This window comes from Sphaeramia orbicularis, chromosome 7, assembly GCF_902148855.1.
Source record: "Sphaeramia orbicularis chromosome 7, fSphaOr1.1, whole genome shotgun sequence".
In the NCBI taxonomy this organism is placed as follows: Eukaryota; Metazoa; Chordata; class Actinopteri; order Kurtiformes; family Apogonidae; genus Sphaeramia; species Sphaeramia orbicularis.
In genome coordinates this window covers 47,883,185-47,903,061 of record NC_043963.1, presented here as the reverse complement: position 1 = coordinate 47,903,061, position 19,877 = coordinate 47,883,185, and the positions used below count along the sequence as shown (strand labels likewise).

General features: G+C 37.7%; 1 protein-coding gene across 1 annotated transcript; it reads right to left on the bottom strand.

Annotated features, from left to right (window-relative positions):
* Positions 1 to 99: 99 nt before the first annotated feature.
* On the bottom strand, positions 100 to 15,246 carry vwa1 (von Willebrand factor A domain containing 1). Its single transcript, XM_030138174.1, has 6 exons — positions 14,833 to 15,246; positions 7,058 to 7,615; positions 4,148 to 4,480; positions 3,236 to 3,511; positions 2,738 to 3,013; positions 100 to 1,038 (listed from the first exon to the last, which is right to left on the bottom strand). The coding sequence occupies exons 1-6, from the start codon at positions 14,915 to 14,917 to the stop codon at positions 1,010 to 1,012; spliced, it is 1,557 nt and encodes a 518-aa protein (XP_029994034.1). The 5' UTR covers positions 14,918 to 15,246; the 3' UTR covers positions 100 to 1,009.
* Between the last annotated feature and the right edge of the window lie 4,631 nt (positions 15,247 to 19,877).

The window sequence follows — 19,877 nt, the reverse complement described above, 5'->3', positions numbered from 1 at the left end:
ATTTTTAACGTGTTGTAAAATGTTATCAGTCACATTTTTCAAAGCTATATTTGTTTATCTCAGTCAGTGGGGTAAGCTGTACACAGTAGAGTCAGTATAAACAAAATTAATAAAGACCTTTATTGGAAGCTTATGTTACATTTCAGTTGTGGTCTACATAAACAAAACAGTTGTTTTGCTCCAGGAGCATTAACAGTAGGATCAGCAGTAAGCCTGGAAGGATCCTTTCAGTAGAGGGCAGCAGAGACTGGCTTAAAAAAGTCTTAAAAATGTAAACAGCATGTCAGTAAATACTGTCCTATATCCATGTTCATACTTGACTATTGATTGATAAATATGAATCTTTATCTATATGCAGACATCATTACAAGATGTTTCTCAGTTAGACACATCTGTATCATATATGCATGTAGCATCTTTGTAGTTCGAAGGCATGTGGCTGGTCTGTTTGCAATTTTTTCAGAGTTCAAAGAAATCCTCAAGATCCTGTTAATGTTTTCTTGTTGCACACGCAAGTATCTAACGGTGCGTGCTGAAAAAGAGGCTATTTAAGTACAAGTCATAAGTATTCATGTTAATGTAAATCAGATGTTAAGCAGGGTTTGGAAAAATGTCACAAGGCCCACATATGGTGCAAAACCCTGTCTCCAAAATAAGCCACATACAACATCCAACATTCCCAGCATGCTCTGCTCTGTATCTGCAAAACAGACGTAAAGCACCGTATGTTTACTACTCCAGATGAGGCAAGACAAATGGGGAAGTAAATGGTGTTCAGTGCTGCAGATTCTGGCCGTCAACACGTGGCCACATTGTCCCAGACCACTCTTTCAAGTGTCTATGGCTTCCATGTGAGTGCTCAGTAAGTTGGATCACACATCTCTCCTGGATGATATCCACAAAGGGGTGGGGGTGAGGTGCAGGGAAAAGAATTATGGATGAAAGTCAGCATTCCTCTCAGCCATCGTCCCTCCATGTTTGGTAAAGGTGCACATGCAGTTCAGAGGTGCTATGACTGGTAGCCATATGCTGATGCATCTAGAAGGCAGAGGGAGAAAACATGTTGAGAGTCTGGCATTTGATGCATGCATTAGGAAGGATCTTTTATCTTTATCTCTATCTTAAATACTTTTTTTAAATAAAGGTCAAACATCTAAAACCAAGGTTCTTTTGGTTTGATTAGATGAAAACTAGCGTCACATAGCTTTGCAGGTTATTAAATGTCAAAGGAAATTGACTGTGGAAAGATATTTTCCACTGCTGCACACACATTAAGCAAAAAATAAGTCACATTCATTATATTAGAGCAGTCACACAACCTCCCAAGACTAATACCAAAAAACACAGATAACACTCGACAGTTTCTGCATAAACACAGCTACATGTAAGAGACATGTTTTGTTGCACTCTGTAATATTTGCTGACCAAGAAGACTGAAAGTAAAGCAAAAAAAACTAACCAAGCCTCCCTCTAGAAAGTCAAAGATCTGTGTACAAGTACAGACAAAGTCTAACTAAAATGTTGTACCTCATTTGTTAAATGTACACTTTAACATCAAACTGAATGAAAGTGTTTGATGTGACAATATAATAGAAAATAACAGGTTCATGCATCAACAAATCACATCTGTTTGTGTATGACGACTCCAACCAATTTCAGTGTGACTGAAGTTAATGGTCCAATATGTAAGATTCTTGTGAAATAGATTTTGTCTTGCCTATATCCATTATCACAGCCTAAACACTCGTTTCTGTATTACACTGGACAGGTTTTTTATTTTTTATTTTTTCACAAAAATGATGCTCACTCTTGTGTTCTTCCAGCAGTTAGTTGGCAAAATTATAGTTACTTAACATCATCAAATGACTAACTCGAGTCACAGACCCCGATACAATTTTTTTCTTGTACAAACACAAATAATAATACAAGCAGTTACAACAAAAAATATACTATTTCCTCCTTAATGGTGCAAGAAGGGACATTCAAAAAATCCTTGATATTAACAATATGGATGGCTTTCTATCCATAGTCAGGCATAGTCATGTGGTTTCAAGGAGTTTGTGTTATTTGGGCCCATATTTCTACACTAACATTAGCTGGTGTTGCTAGTGTAGGGGAGGAAAAGAGAAGCTTTAAAATGTTAGACCTTTGGATTTTCCCAGAAAAATCTGGCCCAAATCCTCTCATATAAATTACTGTATAATTAGGCTGTAACCAGAGATATAGGCAACCAAGGACACTGTATTTTGTCATTTGCAGTATATTTGTAGATTTATACAAACAAATTCAGATTTTCCTCTGCCAGTAGCGGCTCATCTTGCCTCAACTTGTTAGAACTATCGCATTAGACTTCCACTGTGGGTATTCCATCACAGGGATGCAGTGTAAACTATTGCAACATCTTCAGCACGACTGCAGCTATAAGTCAGGTAATAACTTAAGAGGAATGATGATGAAACTTCACTTATCATAATTTCTGAAATACATGGTTATTGGAAGATCTTTTTTTTTTTTTTTTTTTAAGCTGAGAATATAATTGTTAAGGCTTAAAATCCGTAGTATAGCACATCCTTGAAAATTTACTCTGATGTTTTTGGACATTTCCTACTATCTAGGCTCAGTGTTCCATGTTGTGACATGATAACACACATGCAGTGTCACAGCAATGAAGATCTCAAACTAATGATAAAATAAAAAAAATATAATATAAACTCCCACCCTGTCTGTCAGGGCTCACCTGACTGAAACTGCGCTGTGCAACACAGTCCCTCTCCCCGTGCTGTGCGGTAAATTGGCGACACACATACTCTAGCGAAAGGAGGCAAGTGTGTGAGCTGTGTCGACAGAGAGTCAGGGGGCAGATACAGGGAGGAGCGCTGAGCAGGGGTGGAGCTTTGCTGGTCCTCCCAGGTAAGCCAGTAGCCCCTTAAACCAGGCAGACTGCCCTTCCAGTCCACCTGCACCGAATCACTGCCCACTGTGGTCAGCTGGAGGTCAGAGAGGGCCGGAGTCTCTGGAAAATGAAACCACAGAGGATGGTCAAAACCAAAAGCAAATGACCCACAGGAATTTTAAGCAGAGCACCAGCTCAGAAATGCACGTGAAGCAGTCAAACTGGAATGGCACTGATTGTAATTACATGAAATTCAAGATCCAAACAGAACTGAGCAATGTAGGATGAGGATTAGTGTGCAGCCCACAGATACCTGATCCCCATGTTTCCTCCAATACTCACCTTCCTGAGTACACACTTTGACAGACATGGCCTTTTCTTTTCCAGAGCTGTGTCGAGCACTGACAGTGACCAGGTAAGTGGTATCTGGTTGGAGGTCTCTGAGGAGAGTGGAGTTTTGGGTTCGGCCAACTGTGACAGCGTGCAGCTTTCCCCTGGGCAGTGCAGAGTATTCAATGTAGTAACTTATGACCTTCTCTGGCTGAAGTGGACCCCAACTTATCCGAACGCTGTTGTGCCCTGACTCTGAGATACTTACAACAGCTGGACTCAGCACCTCTGGTGGGAGAATAGGAATAAGAAAAACTCTGAGATGGTACAAGATGATGGAAGGAAAACAAACATGTGCTAATTTTGTTATACTTTATATTAACACATTTAAAAGGTGGATTTGTTACAACCAATGCTTCTATCATTCCTAAACCATTTACAAATACTTAAAATTTCATCTAATTTACCTCAATTCTACTTCATAATAAAACTACGCTAAAGGTTCAGAACTTCAAACAGATGGACACACAGGGCACACAGATTTTTTTGTTGTTTTAAGGTGGGCGACATCCTGTGTTAAGGGGGATTCCTATTAGCTTCTGTATTTCCTTAATTAAAAAACTCTCAGTGAACAATACACACATACTGGCTTCAATAAGAGAGTTTGTTTTTTTGAGGTCAGTGTAGGGCAGGGTGAGGTGATGAATATTCATTTGGTTGCAATCTGCAACTCCACCACTAAATATCACAAAATACGTGACACTGAAACTTCTAAATACTAGACTAGATTTATGTGTTCAACAAAATAATAAACATAATTCTTTTACACTTCTTTTATCCAGGAATTTCTTCAGGGAATGGAGTACATGCATCACATTATGTGTACAGTTATAGCTAATGACACAAGCTACATGTAAACCCAACCTGGTTTAGTTGTAAAAGTGACAGAGAGTGTATTAAATGCTTGTTCATTTGACTCCGGAGTCAGAGTGGCAACATATGTGGTATCAGGCTTCAGGCCCGTCAGCCTGGCGGTACTGGAGTCTGCAGACTGGGTAAACCTCTGGTAATGGCTACCACCAGTGCTCGGACTGGTACCAGTCCCACCCCCTCCACCGCCTCCTGTTCCTCCTGTCGGAACCGGACCAAAGCGGACTTCATAGTGGCCATTTAAACCAGACAGGACAGGTCGCCAGTGGAGAGTAGCAGAGTTGGTGGACACATCTCGGGCATGGATTCTCTCAGCTCTGATAATTTCTAAAGGAAGGAAGATAAACGAAGTTACTGGGCACACTGGTCTGTCAGATGAAGTGATAAGTTAAACTGCTGCAAGACATAGGAGGGAAGATGTCATGGAAGAAGACAGAGTGCTAAAAATGCCTTGGTTTCAGACAGCCACCCACATAGACAGACAAGGTTTCTGCATGCATTCATTACCCTTGCAATAAGACAACCTGAAATAGCACTGCAACAGAATTACAAACTCCACAGTGATAGGATCCTTAGACATTCAGCAAATTCATTTCTCCTTGTAGAACTCAACTTGTATTTATACTATACATTGTATCTCACTGCTGTTGTATATACTGTATCATCGCCCATGTAGCCCCTTGTGAGTGTTGTGGTAGTTACCTAATCTGGCTAAAGAAAATGTCTCTCTCATTCAGTCTATATATAAATACATATATGTATCATGTCTGGCATAGTGTTGGATGCAGCAGGGGAAGTTGAATCATTAATCCATTAATAGATCAGCCTATCTCATTACAGTGACTCTTACACACGCACGAAGACAATCTCAGTGTACCCAGTTCCTATTTAACCTCACTGTCTTAAGGAGCATTTGTGGAATTAGGGAAAGGCACAGAGACATGTAACACATTTGTGTGGCAGCCAGACAACTATCATGATAATAGCAGTGTAAATGGAGGCTGAATAATAGAGCTAATGAAGCTAAATAAAGGAGCAGCTGTAACATTTGCAAAGAAACTGACATGTATTAATTACATTTCAATTTCCAACCTGTGAATTGACCTTAACCCTTTAACTGCCTGCTCAACCATATGGTTGAGTTACTCATCAGGTTCATCTTAGTGTGGTAGTTAAAGGGTTAAAAAAGGTCTCCAGTCTCAGTTCCCTTTATGCATGATAACATGAGCTGTTAGCTTTGAACTGGCATTGGCTAACATGAGGTAGGTTGATAACTGGCTCCCAGCACAACTCAGCTTGATTTTATCATGCAAGCAAAACTGTGAGCAGCATTTCAGTTTTGGGGAGTAGTGACTTATATGTTAGACCAACTGTTTAAAGATTCAAGATGTAACATTTGCACGTTATGTAGGTGATTGAGTTTGTGTTGGAGTCTGTTAGATACTGTGAGCCACTTGTTTGTTGACATTAGCTAAATTCATTTCTATGTTAACAACTGTTTTGGTTGACCATATCCATGCTATCTGTGAAGAGTGCTTTGGTCGGTTCTTTGCCAAAGATCACTGCTGTCACTCCAGAGTTCTTCAGTGTCTTCCTTCTGCTCTTACAGCAGTAACAGTGAGCAACCCTGGCTACCATAGAGAGCTGAAGTTGTGTCCCTTCCAGTTGTGCCCCATGAGGCTGACCATTATCACAGTCAAGGTGAGAAACAAGTTTTTTTTTTTTTTTTTATCCCATTTGTATTATGCTATTTATACATATGATGTTTGTTAATTTGGAAGGTAATTTAACAAGTTAAAAGACTTGCAGTTTGTGTTAAAACTGTGAAAATACGTGAGGATAAGGACTATAAGGAGTTGACATCAGCATAAATGTTTCTCTCCACGATCTGTTCAGAGTCACTGAAGATCTCTTTGCAGCTTCAACATGACCAGACTTGAAGTGATTTTAACACCTTTTAATACTGTCTCATTTCAAAGATTGAGGAAAACTGTGCCCAGGCAGCAGCCCTTTTTGTGTTGGTGACATGTATCACATGTGATGTGAGATGGAGTCTATTGAACAGTTTAACACTGCACTATTTGAATACTTCCTTTGCCACAAACCTCTTTTTTCTTGATGTTTAAAAATATATTCTAAAGGTCATGTGGTGATAAAATTCAAACAGGATTAAACATTTTTTTGTCTCTGTTCATTGCTGTTCATATTTTTTCCAAAGTATTTTGTCCCTTAGGACATAGGGAAATGGTGGGATGTTTGGCTTTCTATTAGCCTAGAAATGGAGTCAATTAGCATTAACAACCAAATTATTATATTAGGTGTGGATTTATCATAAGCACTGCTTATTGTGTTTGAGAAGTCCATGCATGTCATTTTAGGGCTCTAGTTATATATTTATTCTGATTTATAGACATTCATCCATATCACCATTGAATTCTTGCCTTCTTTAACATGATATCCATCCTGTGTCAGCATTAATTTAAACCCATAAAGCAGCAACAGGAGCACTGATTGGCAGACATTAAAAGAGTTAAAAAGAAAGTCAAAGGTAAAAAGAAAAAAATGTGTTGCTTTAATTATTTATTTTATTTATTTTAATTTAACTTATGGCACTAAACTTTCACTTTAATAAATTAATGATGTGTTGTGAAATTGGTGACCAGTAGTAATGTGTCTCATGGTTCACACTCACTCATATTGTTGATTTTGATCATTTTTAGCTGTAAAGATCTCAAAAGCTACCCTAAAATGGCCAAAATGTCACAGTTGAACAAAGTCAGTGGAAAAGTGGATACTACAACCAAAACAATGAATGTGAATGAATAGTGTTGACTATTTAAATGGGGTTTTGCCATCAGATGTTGTGAGATAATATCTAAGTTCAACAGCCTGTGCTATACTCACCAATGATGGCATCCCGCAGGTCCTCTGTAATTATGCTCATGTCATCGATGTCCACAAAGTACAGGTGGTTTTCCACAGGTGGGCTTACCACCTCCCTCAACACCTGGTAGTTTCCATGCCCGGTGGAGACCACCAGCACAGCCACACCCTCATCCTGCAACTTAGCCATGGGTCCAGTCACATCCCCTGGTTTCACCCCATCCGTCAACCACACCAGCACTCGTGGGAGTCCCACCCTGGCCCCGTCAGGTGTTCCAGGTCTCAGGACCCTGTCTTTGGCCATTCGAAGTGCTTCCACTGTATTGGTGTCTCCTCTCAGTGGCCTGATGCTCCTCAAAGCTCCCTGGAGGCCAGTTTGGGTGTTATGGGTGTCAAAGCCAAACTCTAGGCGGGGTTGGGTGCCCACCTGCAGAAGTCCCACCCTCACCTGGTCCTCTCCCAGCGAGAAGGGGAGGAGGAGCTCAGACAGGAAGGAGAGCAGGCGAGAGTGCTCATAAGATGACACACTTCCAGAGGAATCCAGTAAGAAGAGGACGTCGCCCTCGCAGCAGTTCAGCACTATGGACAAAAATAATACCAACTGTAATGGAAAATCGATTCATTCGACTTAACTGCGAGTCCTGGCATGTTTATCTGTTTTTAGGATGGGTTCTCATGATAAAACAAAAAGTTTCTACCATTATGCCTTTGACAAAACATCCAATCATATTTAATTTTCTCTATTTTTGTTATGCATGTCATGATTTTTTTTTTTGCTAAATAAGAAAAATTTGGGACTAAAATGTTTGGTCAAAACAATCACAAAACATGTAAAGACAGCATATGCAGATCCACCTCTTCTATTAGTACCTTTCACAATAAAAGCCCTAAAAATAAACTGTGTGATTGAACTCAGTCACTCAGTGCATTTCACTAAGAAGTAACTCAATATGAAATATATAATGAAATAGATTACAGCTTTACTGTACAGTCATATGCAAATATGTAAATAATATGATATACAGTATGTACAGAATGAGTAATATAAATAGAAAATTCTTTTTTATATTTCCTGAATGTTTCTGCTTGTCTTTCTACACAATGCTTTTTGTCTTTTTAATGCTATTAACAGTGCAATTTCTCCATGGTAGGGAAGTAAGCCACATTTAATGTTATCTAGTCTTATTTTATTCATATTGTGTTAACTGACATATATTTACATTATGTAATTTCAGGTCAATCAAATTAAATGGACTGTTACAGTGAATAAACTACATATTTCTTGACTTGAACATTATTGAAAACATTTGACATACGTCAGTATACATGTAGTCATTTTTAGTTATTTTAATTGGTACATATTCATAGAGTTAATTTAACATACAAAACATTGAGATCCCGTTTACTAAACTTTAGCAGACTCTCATTATAGACATCATTATAAACAGACTATAATACAATCGCTGGCCCAGCAACATTAATGCTAAAAACAACCCATGATGCAATGCTGTCTTTCAAATACTGTAATTACTCTATCTAAAATTAATTGTAGAGCACGTACTTTTTTCACCCGCAACCAATCATACCAGGCTAAACTCCCCACTGTCATATCTATTGTAACACCATCTCTGATTCCATTTTGTTGCACAACTTTTTCCACAGGTTTGTCCTCACACTTCGCTGACTCACACATTCAAGCATCTCCGTCGCTTTTCCATCCTTGGAACCACACAGCCATAAAATTATTTATTGGGAATATTGTCAACATAAAAGCGGGGGAGATAGCCAGACCCAAGTAAGAAGAAAAAAAAGTAAACAGGAATTGCAAAATGATAGTGGTGTAAGATAAGTTCAGACTTGGCCGCTGGATCAAAGGGATTCATACACTGAGCCAAACACTGGAGATTTTTTTTCTTGCCCTAATTTTCCACTTTTCATTTCAAAGTCAGAAGTTAAAAGTGAAGTACAACAAGGAAGGCGGGAGGGAAAACAGTAGCTGCTAGTAATACTGTTGGAGGGAGAGGGGAGGTGGGACAAGGGGAAATAAAAGGCGTTAAAAGGAGAGGAGTGGGGTGGAGGGCGGGGGTACTGGCAGTTCCGTGTGAGAGACATGGAGGAATGTTGGATGGTCATATACACAACAGAGACAAAGAGACAAGGCACTGCAGCAAAAGCAACACAATATTTATTTGCACAGAGAGGTGGTAAAAGTCCAGACATTCTTTACTCAAGTAGAAGCACCGATTCAACTTTAGCACCTTTGAAGTGAAAAAGGAAAGGCTGTGAAATGTATAAAAAAAAAACAGGTCATTGAAGGTTAAGATGCAACCGAACCTCATATCACATCAATATAATCTGAAGATTAGTAAACTATACTAAAAATACAATATAAGAACAAACCAAAAGTAACAAATATCTCTTTTTTTCATCTTGTTTTTTTAAATTATATCTTGTGGTAACTTTTTCATTATTTTTTCTTCTAATGTCTTTTACATCCCATTTTTTCATCAAGTGTTTTCATCATTTTCTTCTCATTGTATCTTTGCATCTTTTTGTTGTGTCTTTAACATCAATGTTGTCTGGTTGTCATTTTTATCTTGAATCGTTTTTATCTCGTTACATTTTTCATGTCTTGTGTCATTTTTGTCTTGTTCTATCTTTTATATTGTGATTGTTATGTAAAAGATCAAGTTAAATCTTTACATAATCAAATTCATTAATAGCATATGAAATCGTAATTGCAACGCCGTGCTTTTAACATCATTTCTGTCTTGTTATGTTTGGTATACATGATATTCACAGATTTATACATCTTTTGTATAGGTTAGAGTCCCATAAATGTGTACAGTGATATAGGATTTTTTTTAAAAATGCTAATAATGGAGTATTCCTCTCTAATGTATAAAAACTAAGTAAGGAGCCTGTTTAAAAAGGGTAAGAAGTAGAAAGTACAGAAATTTGTTTTGGAAGTAAAAAGTTATAAGAAAAATAAATCCTCTAATCTAGTATTTCTACTTATTTACTTCCCAACTCTGCAGATCATCCCTTTGCTCACTCAGCTAAGGCAAGATACTTAGTTTTATCATCAAAGAGGAGAAAGGAGGAACAAAATGTCCAAATTTGGAAATAAACCTGAGAACATTTCATATAGATTAGTCTGCCTTAATGGATACTATAATTACAGGCACCAACTCACGCCTGACACCTGTTATTTTGCTTGGTTGCTTCTTTTTAATATCTTAATTTGTAACACATGAGATGAGGCGTAGATAATAGTCAGATGTGTTGAAAGCTAAAAGGGCAGCAAGGCATGTATATACAAATCAAACATGTACATACACATGCACACTCGCTGCCATTCTCTCCAGTAGCCTAAAGAATTTTGTACTTCTTGACACTGTTTGAACTCTGAACCGAGGGGGCTGCACCATATCTCATGCCCCTGACTCCCTACTTTTGTGCAAGTATGTCTTTATCTAAAACCATATGTTGACGTCTGGAGATAACAGTTTCACTGTCTATCTAGACCAAAAGGTGTGTTTAAATGCAGTCCCCTGTTATTCTACGCCCAATTCGTTGGGTTTATAGGTGAACTTTTAGCACTGGAGTGATGTGATGATGGAAAAATGGAGCGTAAAAAAACCCACGTGGGCCCAGTAAAACGCTATAGGAGCAAAGCAGGTCTTTGCATCCTGCAGAATACACGCCCACACAGTGACACTACACAAGCACAATCAAGCCTGCATAATTTAGGTTTTGTTTGCTGGATGTGCAGGAATATGGCTGTAAAAAAGACCACACACATATGACAAGACAAACACCAACATGAGGTGCACAGCAGCACAGGAATTTGCATGGTAAGTATTGGTTTATGGCTTATGAGAGAATGTATACGCCTCTAAATGGGCATATGAAAACAGTTTAGCATCAGTATGTACAGTTTCAAAATGATTTACAATCACTTGTCTTATTATTGTTTACTTTGTACATAAGTTACATACACTATGTAAGGTTTACAATATTAAACTACATGGCATTGATGAGCTGGAGTTGGTCCCTGAGTGCCTTCGGTGGCAGCTCTCTGCTCCTGATGTATGCTAATGCTAGGTACTGTGTGTGTGTGCGTGCGTGTGTGTGTGTGTGTGCATACATGTATGTGTGTGTACAACTTGAGGAGGCTTCAAAAATTGGTGGAAAAAGGGCAGTTAGAAAAAACAGTTCAGGTTATGATGTTTATTTTTCAACATGCTCCATCTAGGTCAGTACACTTCTGCAAGCATTGCTACCAGCCTTAAATCCATCTTTGTAAACCTGAGGGCCATGTGATTTAAAACCACGTCAAAGCTAAGTTAGTTTCCATGAACTTTTTGAAGCCCCCTCGTATTACGCTGGGTAAAATGCAGATACTACAGGGATAATAACATGAGTTAACCTGTACTACAAGAACATTGACATTTTTACCAATAATTCTATTTGCAGATGGTGTCAGGCATTCAAGGAGGTTTTGGATAATGACAATAAAATAAAAAAAGGAATATTTGCATGTTTGTGCTGGTTTTGACTGGAACCGGTTGTTTTTTGACGTCAGCTAAGTCTGTTTCTCAGCTCACTATTGTCTCAGTTGCCTACATTCAGCAGTGCAGCAGTTTCTATGTACAGGTCGGTTGCTTTTTCCACAAAAATCCTTCTGCTCCTTCAGAGTTCTTCAGTATCTCCTTCCTGCTCTTCTACAGCATCAACAAACAACCAGCACTGACTTCAACACAAACTCCATGTTAGCACATAAGTATGTGAGAATCTTACACATTGAACTTTTAATGTTTTTTAAAGCTGATTTTATTTTAACCATTCAGTCCTGCAAGAGTAAAGGATTGTTCAAATGAAACATATATTTTTATGTTAATATGGCATTTATTTACAATATTTTGTGTGGAAGTACAACATAAATTCATGTTTTAAACATTAAACATGGATTTATATGGATGTACATATGGATTTATTAAAACATGGATAATCTTGCTGCTGTAAACATTGCAGTTTCCCCACAGTGGGATCAATAAAGTCATATCTTATCTTATCTTATCTTATCTTATCTTATCTTATCTTATCTTATCTTATCTTATCTTGTCTTATTTTTTCTTACCTTAAAGTTCTTACCTTAAAGTTTAGGCCATGAGATTGTAGTCAAAGACAAACCTGCTATTTTAACTGCAGTCAGTGACTGATAAACATGTCAAATAATGTACTGATAGACACAATAAACTGTTGCTCGGAGGGGAATTCATTTCAGAGTCAAGAACAGTACTTGTGGTGTTGTCTGGGTGTGGTGAGAGGAAAGGGGAAGACCTTTATTATACACGGATGACAGCATGAACAACAAATGCACTTATAAAAAGCTCAATTACTGTAAGCTAAGTTGGTTCAGTCTCACCAGGTCCCTATTAATGGAAATAGTAATCTGACAGCGTGTCACCCACTAGGATGTGAACACAGTCAGTGCCTGGTTGCAGATCCAGACTCAGTGTGACCTCCCAAGTTTAGCGTCTGAGACCCTGAACCAGCATGACATGAGAAAAGTGAATCACAAAGACATTTACTGAATTGAGCTTACTCATGTCAGTTTTTTTTTTTTTTACTTTATTAATATGTACTTCATTTATTAACAGTTAATTATGTTCTTATTGACAATTGAGAGTGTATTTGTTGACTGTTAACTGTGCTTTAATTAACAGTTAACCAGGCATTGTGTTATGACAATGTACTATGTACTTCTTAAATATGAATGTATGAACAAATGGCTCTAAAGTGAAAAAAATGAAATAGTAACAACTAAGTCTTAGTAGCACATAAAAAGGTTAATAACAGTCTTATCTGTTTATTAGCTGTTTAATCTGAACAAACTGCCAAACTGAATTAAACTAAGCTAAAAACTAAATAACCAAATTCACAATTTGTGCTAATTGTATATATACATATACATATATATATATATATATATATATATATATATATATATATATATATATATATATATATATATATGTATATATATATATATATATATATATATATATATATATATATATGTATATATATGTATATGTATATATATATATATATATATATATATATATATTTTTTTTTTTTTTTTTTTTTTTTTTTTTTTTAAAGCCACCTGGTAACAGACTCAGCCGTGTCACCTCTTTTACACTTTTAACTGCAATTATGTTGTTAGTGTTGTTTTGACTTCCTGCAGAGAATCTAAAAAAAAAACTTTTTGCAAGACCAGTCCAAGTCCATTTACCGTTTACCATTCCTAGATGCTGATTACATATGTAAATTCTGTTCTGAATTAAAGCCTGTTGTAAAACCCTTGTGCTTCATGAACAGAAGCCTTGGCAAGAAACCACTATTATACTTATGATCTGTTCCCATATGCACAGCAATAGAAACAGCACTACATTACAAATGTTTACTTCTATTTTTCATGTCAGTTTACAAAGTCACAAAGAAAACAAAGAAATTAACTCTCTGCCACAAGTTGAAGTTGCCTGTTGACAGTGCAATCCTAAAAATGTACATGACATAAGCCATAAATGATGAGATTTCCTTCCTAATGTCCTTCAAATTTGGTATGAAAGATGAAGACCTTTGTCAGTAGTTGATATTATCCAAGCCAATGTTATTGCTATGAAATAAACTGAGATGCTTTAAATCAGGATGGTTGAATATGTGGACCGCAGGCCAAAACCGGCCTACCAAAGGTTCCAATCTAGCCCGTGGAATGAATTTTTGAAGTGCAAAAATAATACTGAAGATATTAACAGTCAAAGGTGTCAAACTCATTTTAATTCCAAATTCCAAACTCTGAAATTTTAACAATATTCTGCCTGTTACTAAAGGTTTTGCATAGTTTTGTAATGCACATGTATAAATGATACATTGAGTCGTAATGTTGTTAAAACTGCATTAATTTTCCTTAAGAAATTTCAGAGTTTCAGGTAATTCACACTTGTTTGTGAAAATAATTTTTTATAAATGTAAACATTATCATACTTTAATTAAAGTTTTTGCACTAAAACAAAGAGAAACATTTCATTGTTTATAGGCTATTATGTTATGTAACTGCTCTGGACTACTTGAGATCACATTGGGCTGACTGTGGCCCCTGAACTAAAATGACAGCCCTGCTTTAAATCTTCAGTGACCTTCTACCCTTGAAATGTGCATAAGACAAGATCACATTTTCAGTCCACTGTAGAGCTGAGCTGTGAGTCTTGGTCACTGCTCCCCCTTCTCTATGGCTGATAATCCTATTAAAAGGATATTACAAAAAAGTTGATATGGTTTGGAGATAACTGCCGGGATTTCATCAGCTCACAATAATCTGGAAACCCAGCGCTTTCTTGTGTTACATGGGGAGCACCTGCAGCCTGTGGACGCCTGGGTGGTCCCCGCCGGCCCCCCACAATCCCACAACCCCATCCCATCCCAACCTGCTATGGGTTGAACCACTGGCCCCAGGGTGAGGGCGTCATGCCATCTCTCCGAGAACACTGGGTGTAATCCCAACCGCACCCTGATCCGCCCTGTGCCCGGACCAGACATGCATCAGCAGCATCAGGTCACGGAGAAACCTGCTGCATATTATGAGTCTCGAATAAAAACTGCTTTATTTTGAGTGGGGACGAAGCAGACAGGGCAGTTTTTCACATCACACCAGAGTCCTAAAGCAGTGCAGAGTAACTGTGCTGTGCGCTTTTACGCAGTGGTGTTAATGAGTGCGCAGGTCTTACCTCCTTCAGGTAGAGGGTTCTGTGATACCGATGGCCGCAGGAGTAAACACAGGAGCATCCATGGCAACAACACGTGGTTTTCCATATCTATACGGCTATGAATCAAATCCACCGACTTTAATTCTATCAAAAAATGGGGGAGTCTTCACCTAACCATACATCCACCGCAGTCCGGAGGAGCGCACTCCCAGCCACTAAATCACAGTCACCAACATAATTCATACCAGTCACGTCCAGCTCTTTATTTGGCTTTTTCTCTGCCTTCCTCCTCTTTGTTGTTGAACATCATCAGCCGCTCGGACACCGGAGGAAGCGTGTGGAAGTTTAGTCAAAGCACTTTCTGGAAACGATCTAAAAGTTCAGTGCGTGCGCGCAAAGCTGGGACGCTCCTTTTCTATACAAATAACTCGCTGGCGCTCAGGACACGAGTGTGAAGAGAGAAGGAAATCACCTCCAAGACTTCCTGTCAAAGCTTTCAAAGTACGAGTTCAAGTTCAAGAAGTTTATATTTTATTTATTTATTTATTTATTTATTTTTTAAACCTTTACTTAGAGCTGCAGCTATGTTTATAATCAATTAATCTGGCCAACATTTTCTTTGATTCAATTCGACTAAGTGATTAATTGAATGGGCTAAAAAAAAGTCAAAGTTTGAAAAAGATATATCTGAAAATGACAACTGTAAATGGTAACGTGTGCTTTATTCCAGAACCAGCAGAAACAGCAACCACAAAAAGTAACATATCATACTGCACACTTTAAAGTAAGTAAGCAAGTAAATTTTATTTATAGAACACTTTTCACAGACAGGGTCACAAAGTGCTTTATCAAAACAAATCAAAATCAAATCAAGTTTACAGAAACCCAACAGAATCCTCCAGGAGCAAACACTTGTGATTGGGGACAGTGGCGAAGAAAAACTTCCCTTTAACAGGGAGAAACCTCAAGCAGACCCAGACTCCTGAAGGATGGCCGTCTGCCTTGACCAGTTGGGGTTAAAGAGCGAGAATAAAGGAGGAGAAAAGAGAGAGCAACAGAGATATAGAGAGACTGGGGGAGAGGGGGGAGGTAGGGGGAGGCACATGGAGTACATGTGACACTGTAAAGTAGCAACTTCACATTGCAAAAAACAAATAAAATAGTGTAAGTAGGATACAATTAGAATGCCTGTAAAACCCAATAAAGTACCATTAAGACAGTTTAAATATGATGAATACATAAAGTGTAATCAGTTTGTGGTGGCCCTGGGTCAGGTGGGATATTAAAAAGCCTGTTTGAACAGAGGGGTTTTGTGGTGTGTTTTAAAACTCTCTACAGAGTCCATGGACCGTAGGTGTAGAGGCAGGTCATTCCACAGACATGGTGCCACACCTTTAAAGGACCTGTCACCACGTGTGTTCAGTGAACTTTTAGATTGTTTTAATACCCCTAGGCCAAATATGGTGTAAGATTCAATTGAAAGTTTCTGCCCTATAATTTAGATTAGATTGTCTTTGTGTTAAACTTATTGCATACATATTTATATTTTTAAGTACTCAGATATTATAGCTGCACAAGGCACAAGGCCATTTGACCTTGAAAAAGTAGGTCAAGGTCACCCGTTTTCAATAGGCTTCTGCTCCATGCCAAGATGCATCCACAGTATAAATTTGGTGCAGATAAGTCAATGCATTCTCCAGATAATGCGATTATGTTGTTGAATAGACAGACAGACAGACGACAAAACGATTACAATACTCCTTCGGCCACAAGTTGGCCAAGGGGTAATAAAAGTGACTGGATCTATTAAAAAAAATCTATATAGAAATGACGACAGCAATAATGACAGTATAAAAGTGTGTAAAAAATATCTATAAACAACAACAACAAAAAAAGTCAGCTGACATCTATAAACAAAGTGTGCACTGCTGTCTTCAACACAGTTGTATTCAACTTAATAACAACTTAAGATGGAATTAACATACAACTGACAAAAAGGACAAATGAGCTATTTTTAATGTTTGTGTGAAAGCTTAACAGTTTAAAGGAGTAAGTAATGGTTCCAGTGTAGAAAAGTGAGCATATAGACATTTTCTGTCTTTTTGTCCTCGTCTCTTCTGAGCTACGATCCATATTGTTTGTGCTGATTCTGGCATCATGAGTGTCACAATAAGTGTAAGTGTGAAACACAACAGTGGAACCAGTGTTTAGAGGCAGTGAAATTAATGAAGGAAATCAGGGAACTTGTAATTGAAGCATTTTTGAAATGTATTCAAGTCAGTTTTTCAGTTAATCATTTCAGCTCTACTTTTACTCTTCTATGAAAGGCAAATATGAACTGTCAAAACATCGTCCTGAGATTTCATTAATTCCACAACTGGAAAGAAGATTGGATTTACACTGGGTCAGAGCTGTGTCAAAACAGCGCTCTTGTCTGTTGGGAAAAAAAAAAAAACTTTCCTTCGCAGCCACATTCAGGCATCCTGTGCCTTTGTATATCATGTTCTGAATTCACCCTTTAAGACCGAAGGATTTTTTCTTGATGTCTAACCTTTCCTAAGTGAACCTCTGAACACCCAAATGGGTCATATTCGATGCTGCTGAAAAACTGAAAAACAACATTTATTTTAGATCTGTAGATACTTTTAGTCACCAGTGGCTGCTTAGGTCTTTGTGGGTTTACATGTAAGCAAGTTTTTAGTTTTTAGTAGTTTAAAATATCTGGTTAATTGCATAATGCCAATTAACAAAAACATCTTGTTATTATATTACATGGTATTGTAAACTATTCATGCAGACATTGCCAAAGACTGGGTCATTTGTATTTGGGTTGCCAAATACATTTACAATTTAAACCACAGAAAATATAAGAAACAATGACAACTTGCTCACACTCTTGTGTAGACTGTTTAATAATCTATAATATAGAAATTCTCAACAAACAAAGAAATGTGACAAAAGTACAGTATGTTTTTGGTTCTGACTGTATTATTCTCATACTTGTACTTATAATATCAAATATTTTATTAGGATACACTGTTTTTTCTCCTGATGAAAGAAAAAGACAAGAACCTGTTAAAGACAAATAATCTTAATTTGTCAATATATTTTACGTGTAACACACACTGAAATTGAACCTCTGCTTTTAACCCATTACTAGCTGAACATACAGGGACACCCACACAGGTCTGGGAGGCTGCCAGATCAGGTGTCCAGGGAGCAAATGCATGCCTAAGTGCCTTGGTCAAGGGCACATCAGGCAACAGGGGAACTGAACTGGTGAGCATTTGATCACAAGCCACTTCTCAAACCCTCCAGGCCATGGGTCGGCAACCGTTGCTGTCTAAAGAGCCATTTTGGGACAGAAATAATAATAATAACTAGAAGCACTCGGAGAACGCAGACCTCCGCCAAGGCTGATCAGTGGCGCCCCCCGTGGGCCCCCCCACCCCCGATCACCACCAAAATTTAATCATTTCTTCCTTATCCCATTTCCAACAAACCCTGAAAATTTCATCCAAATTTGTCCATAACTTTTTGAGTTATGTTGCACACTAACGGACAGACAAACAAACAGACAAACAAACAAACAAACAAACCCTGGCAAAAACATAACCTCCTTGGCGGAGGTAATAATTTTTAAAAAGGCAAAAAATATTCTTAATATGTTTTACCTCAAAGTGGTGACTCTGTGAGCAGCTAGTAGTTGTCATTATTGTGTTGTGCAGCAAAAAATTGCCTAGTATGTGAAGGCTGTCTGCAATGGAGTATAAAGACAAATGCCCTTAGTGTCATAAACTAAAAATTAGTCTACTTTTGCTAATACTACTTCTATATCTGGATTCACTTAGAGAATAGTCTGCATTTTTGCAACTGCATAACATCAGACTGAGAGCCACTAAAAATGGCTAAAGAACCAAATGTGGCTCCAAAAAGCCATGGGTCCCATAAACTTGCTGAACTTCTGAACACTGAACTTCTTTCTAAAACTAGAAGCACTCGGAGAGCGCAGACCTCCGCCAAGGCTGATCAGTGCCCCCCCCCCCCCCCCCCCTTAATCACCACCAAAATTTCATCATTTCTTCCTTATCCCATTTCCAACAAACCCTGAAAATTTCATCCAAATATGTCCATAACTTTTTGAGTTATGTTGCACACTAACGGACAGACAAACAGACAGACAAACAAACAAACTAACAAACAAACAAACCCTGGCAAAAACATAACCTCCTTGGCGGAGGTAATAAACCTTTAACAAAATCATAAATTTGTGGCATCAAAATGGCAGATCAGAAACCAATGGGTGGCATAATAATCCAAGTTTAAGGAGAGTAACCCAGCTCCATCTCTGGATGTAAATGACCCATTCTAAAGCTATGAAAATAGTTCAGAAAACAGTTTTTCCTTTTCATGTGATTATGCATCAAAGAAAACACAACTATGAACATTACATTTCATTTCTGTACCTATATTCCCTCCAATATCTTACACACTGGATTTAACACACACAGTAGATTTTCTGCAATCTATATAAAAAATTGTTGGAATTAAATAACATTATAAAATGATGTGGAACTGACTAGAGCTGAAAGGATTAATCAATTAACTGTCTTGAATCGATTAAAAATATTATTCAATTACAGTTTTCCTAAATCGATCTTCATTTCCTTAACTTAGCTGCTGCTAAACGTTGGTTCCACTGTTGTGTTTCACACGGATGCTTATTGTGATGCACATGACGCCAGGATCAACACAAACAGCATGGATCGTAGCTTAGAAGAGACAAGGACAAAAAGGCAGAAAATGTCTATATGCTCACTTTTCTTCATTGGAACCATCACTTACTCTTTTAAACATTTAAGCGTAAACACAAACATTAAAAATATTAGTTTTTATTTTTTTCAGTTGTTTGTTAGTTCCATCTTAAGTTGTTAATAAGTTGGATCCAAATGTGGTGAAGACTTCAGTGTACATATTGTTTGTAGATGTCATTTGATTCGATTGTTGTTTCTAAATATAGACATTTTTATAAATACTTTTATACTGCTGTTATTTCTATATACATA

Excerpts from the sequence above, each read along its gene's own strand:
- vwa1 (XM_030138174.1), bottom strand. The coding sequence starts at position 14,917 with ATGGAAAACCACGTGTTGTTGCCATGGATGCTCCTGTGTTTACTCCTG. Across the intron at positions 4,481-7,057 it reads CCTGCGGGATGCCATCATTG|AAATTATCAGAGCTGAGAGA; the intron begins GTGAGTATAGCA and ends TCCTTCCTTTAG. Across the intron at positions 3,512-4,147 it reads CACTTTTACAACTAAACCAG|AGGTGCTGAGTCCAGCTGTT; the intron begins GTTGGGTTTACA and ends TTCTCCCACCAG.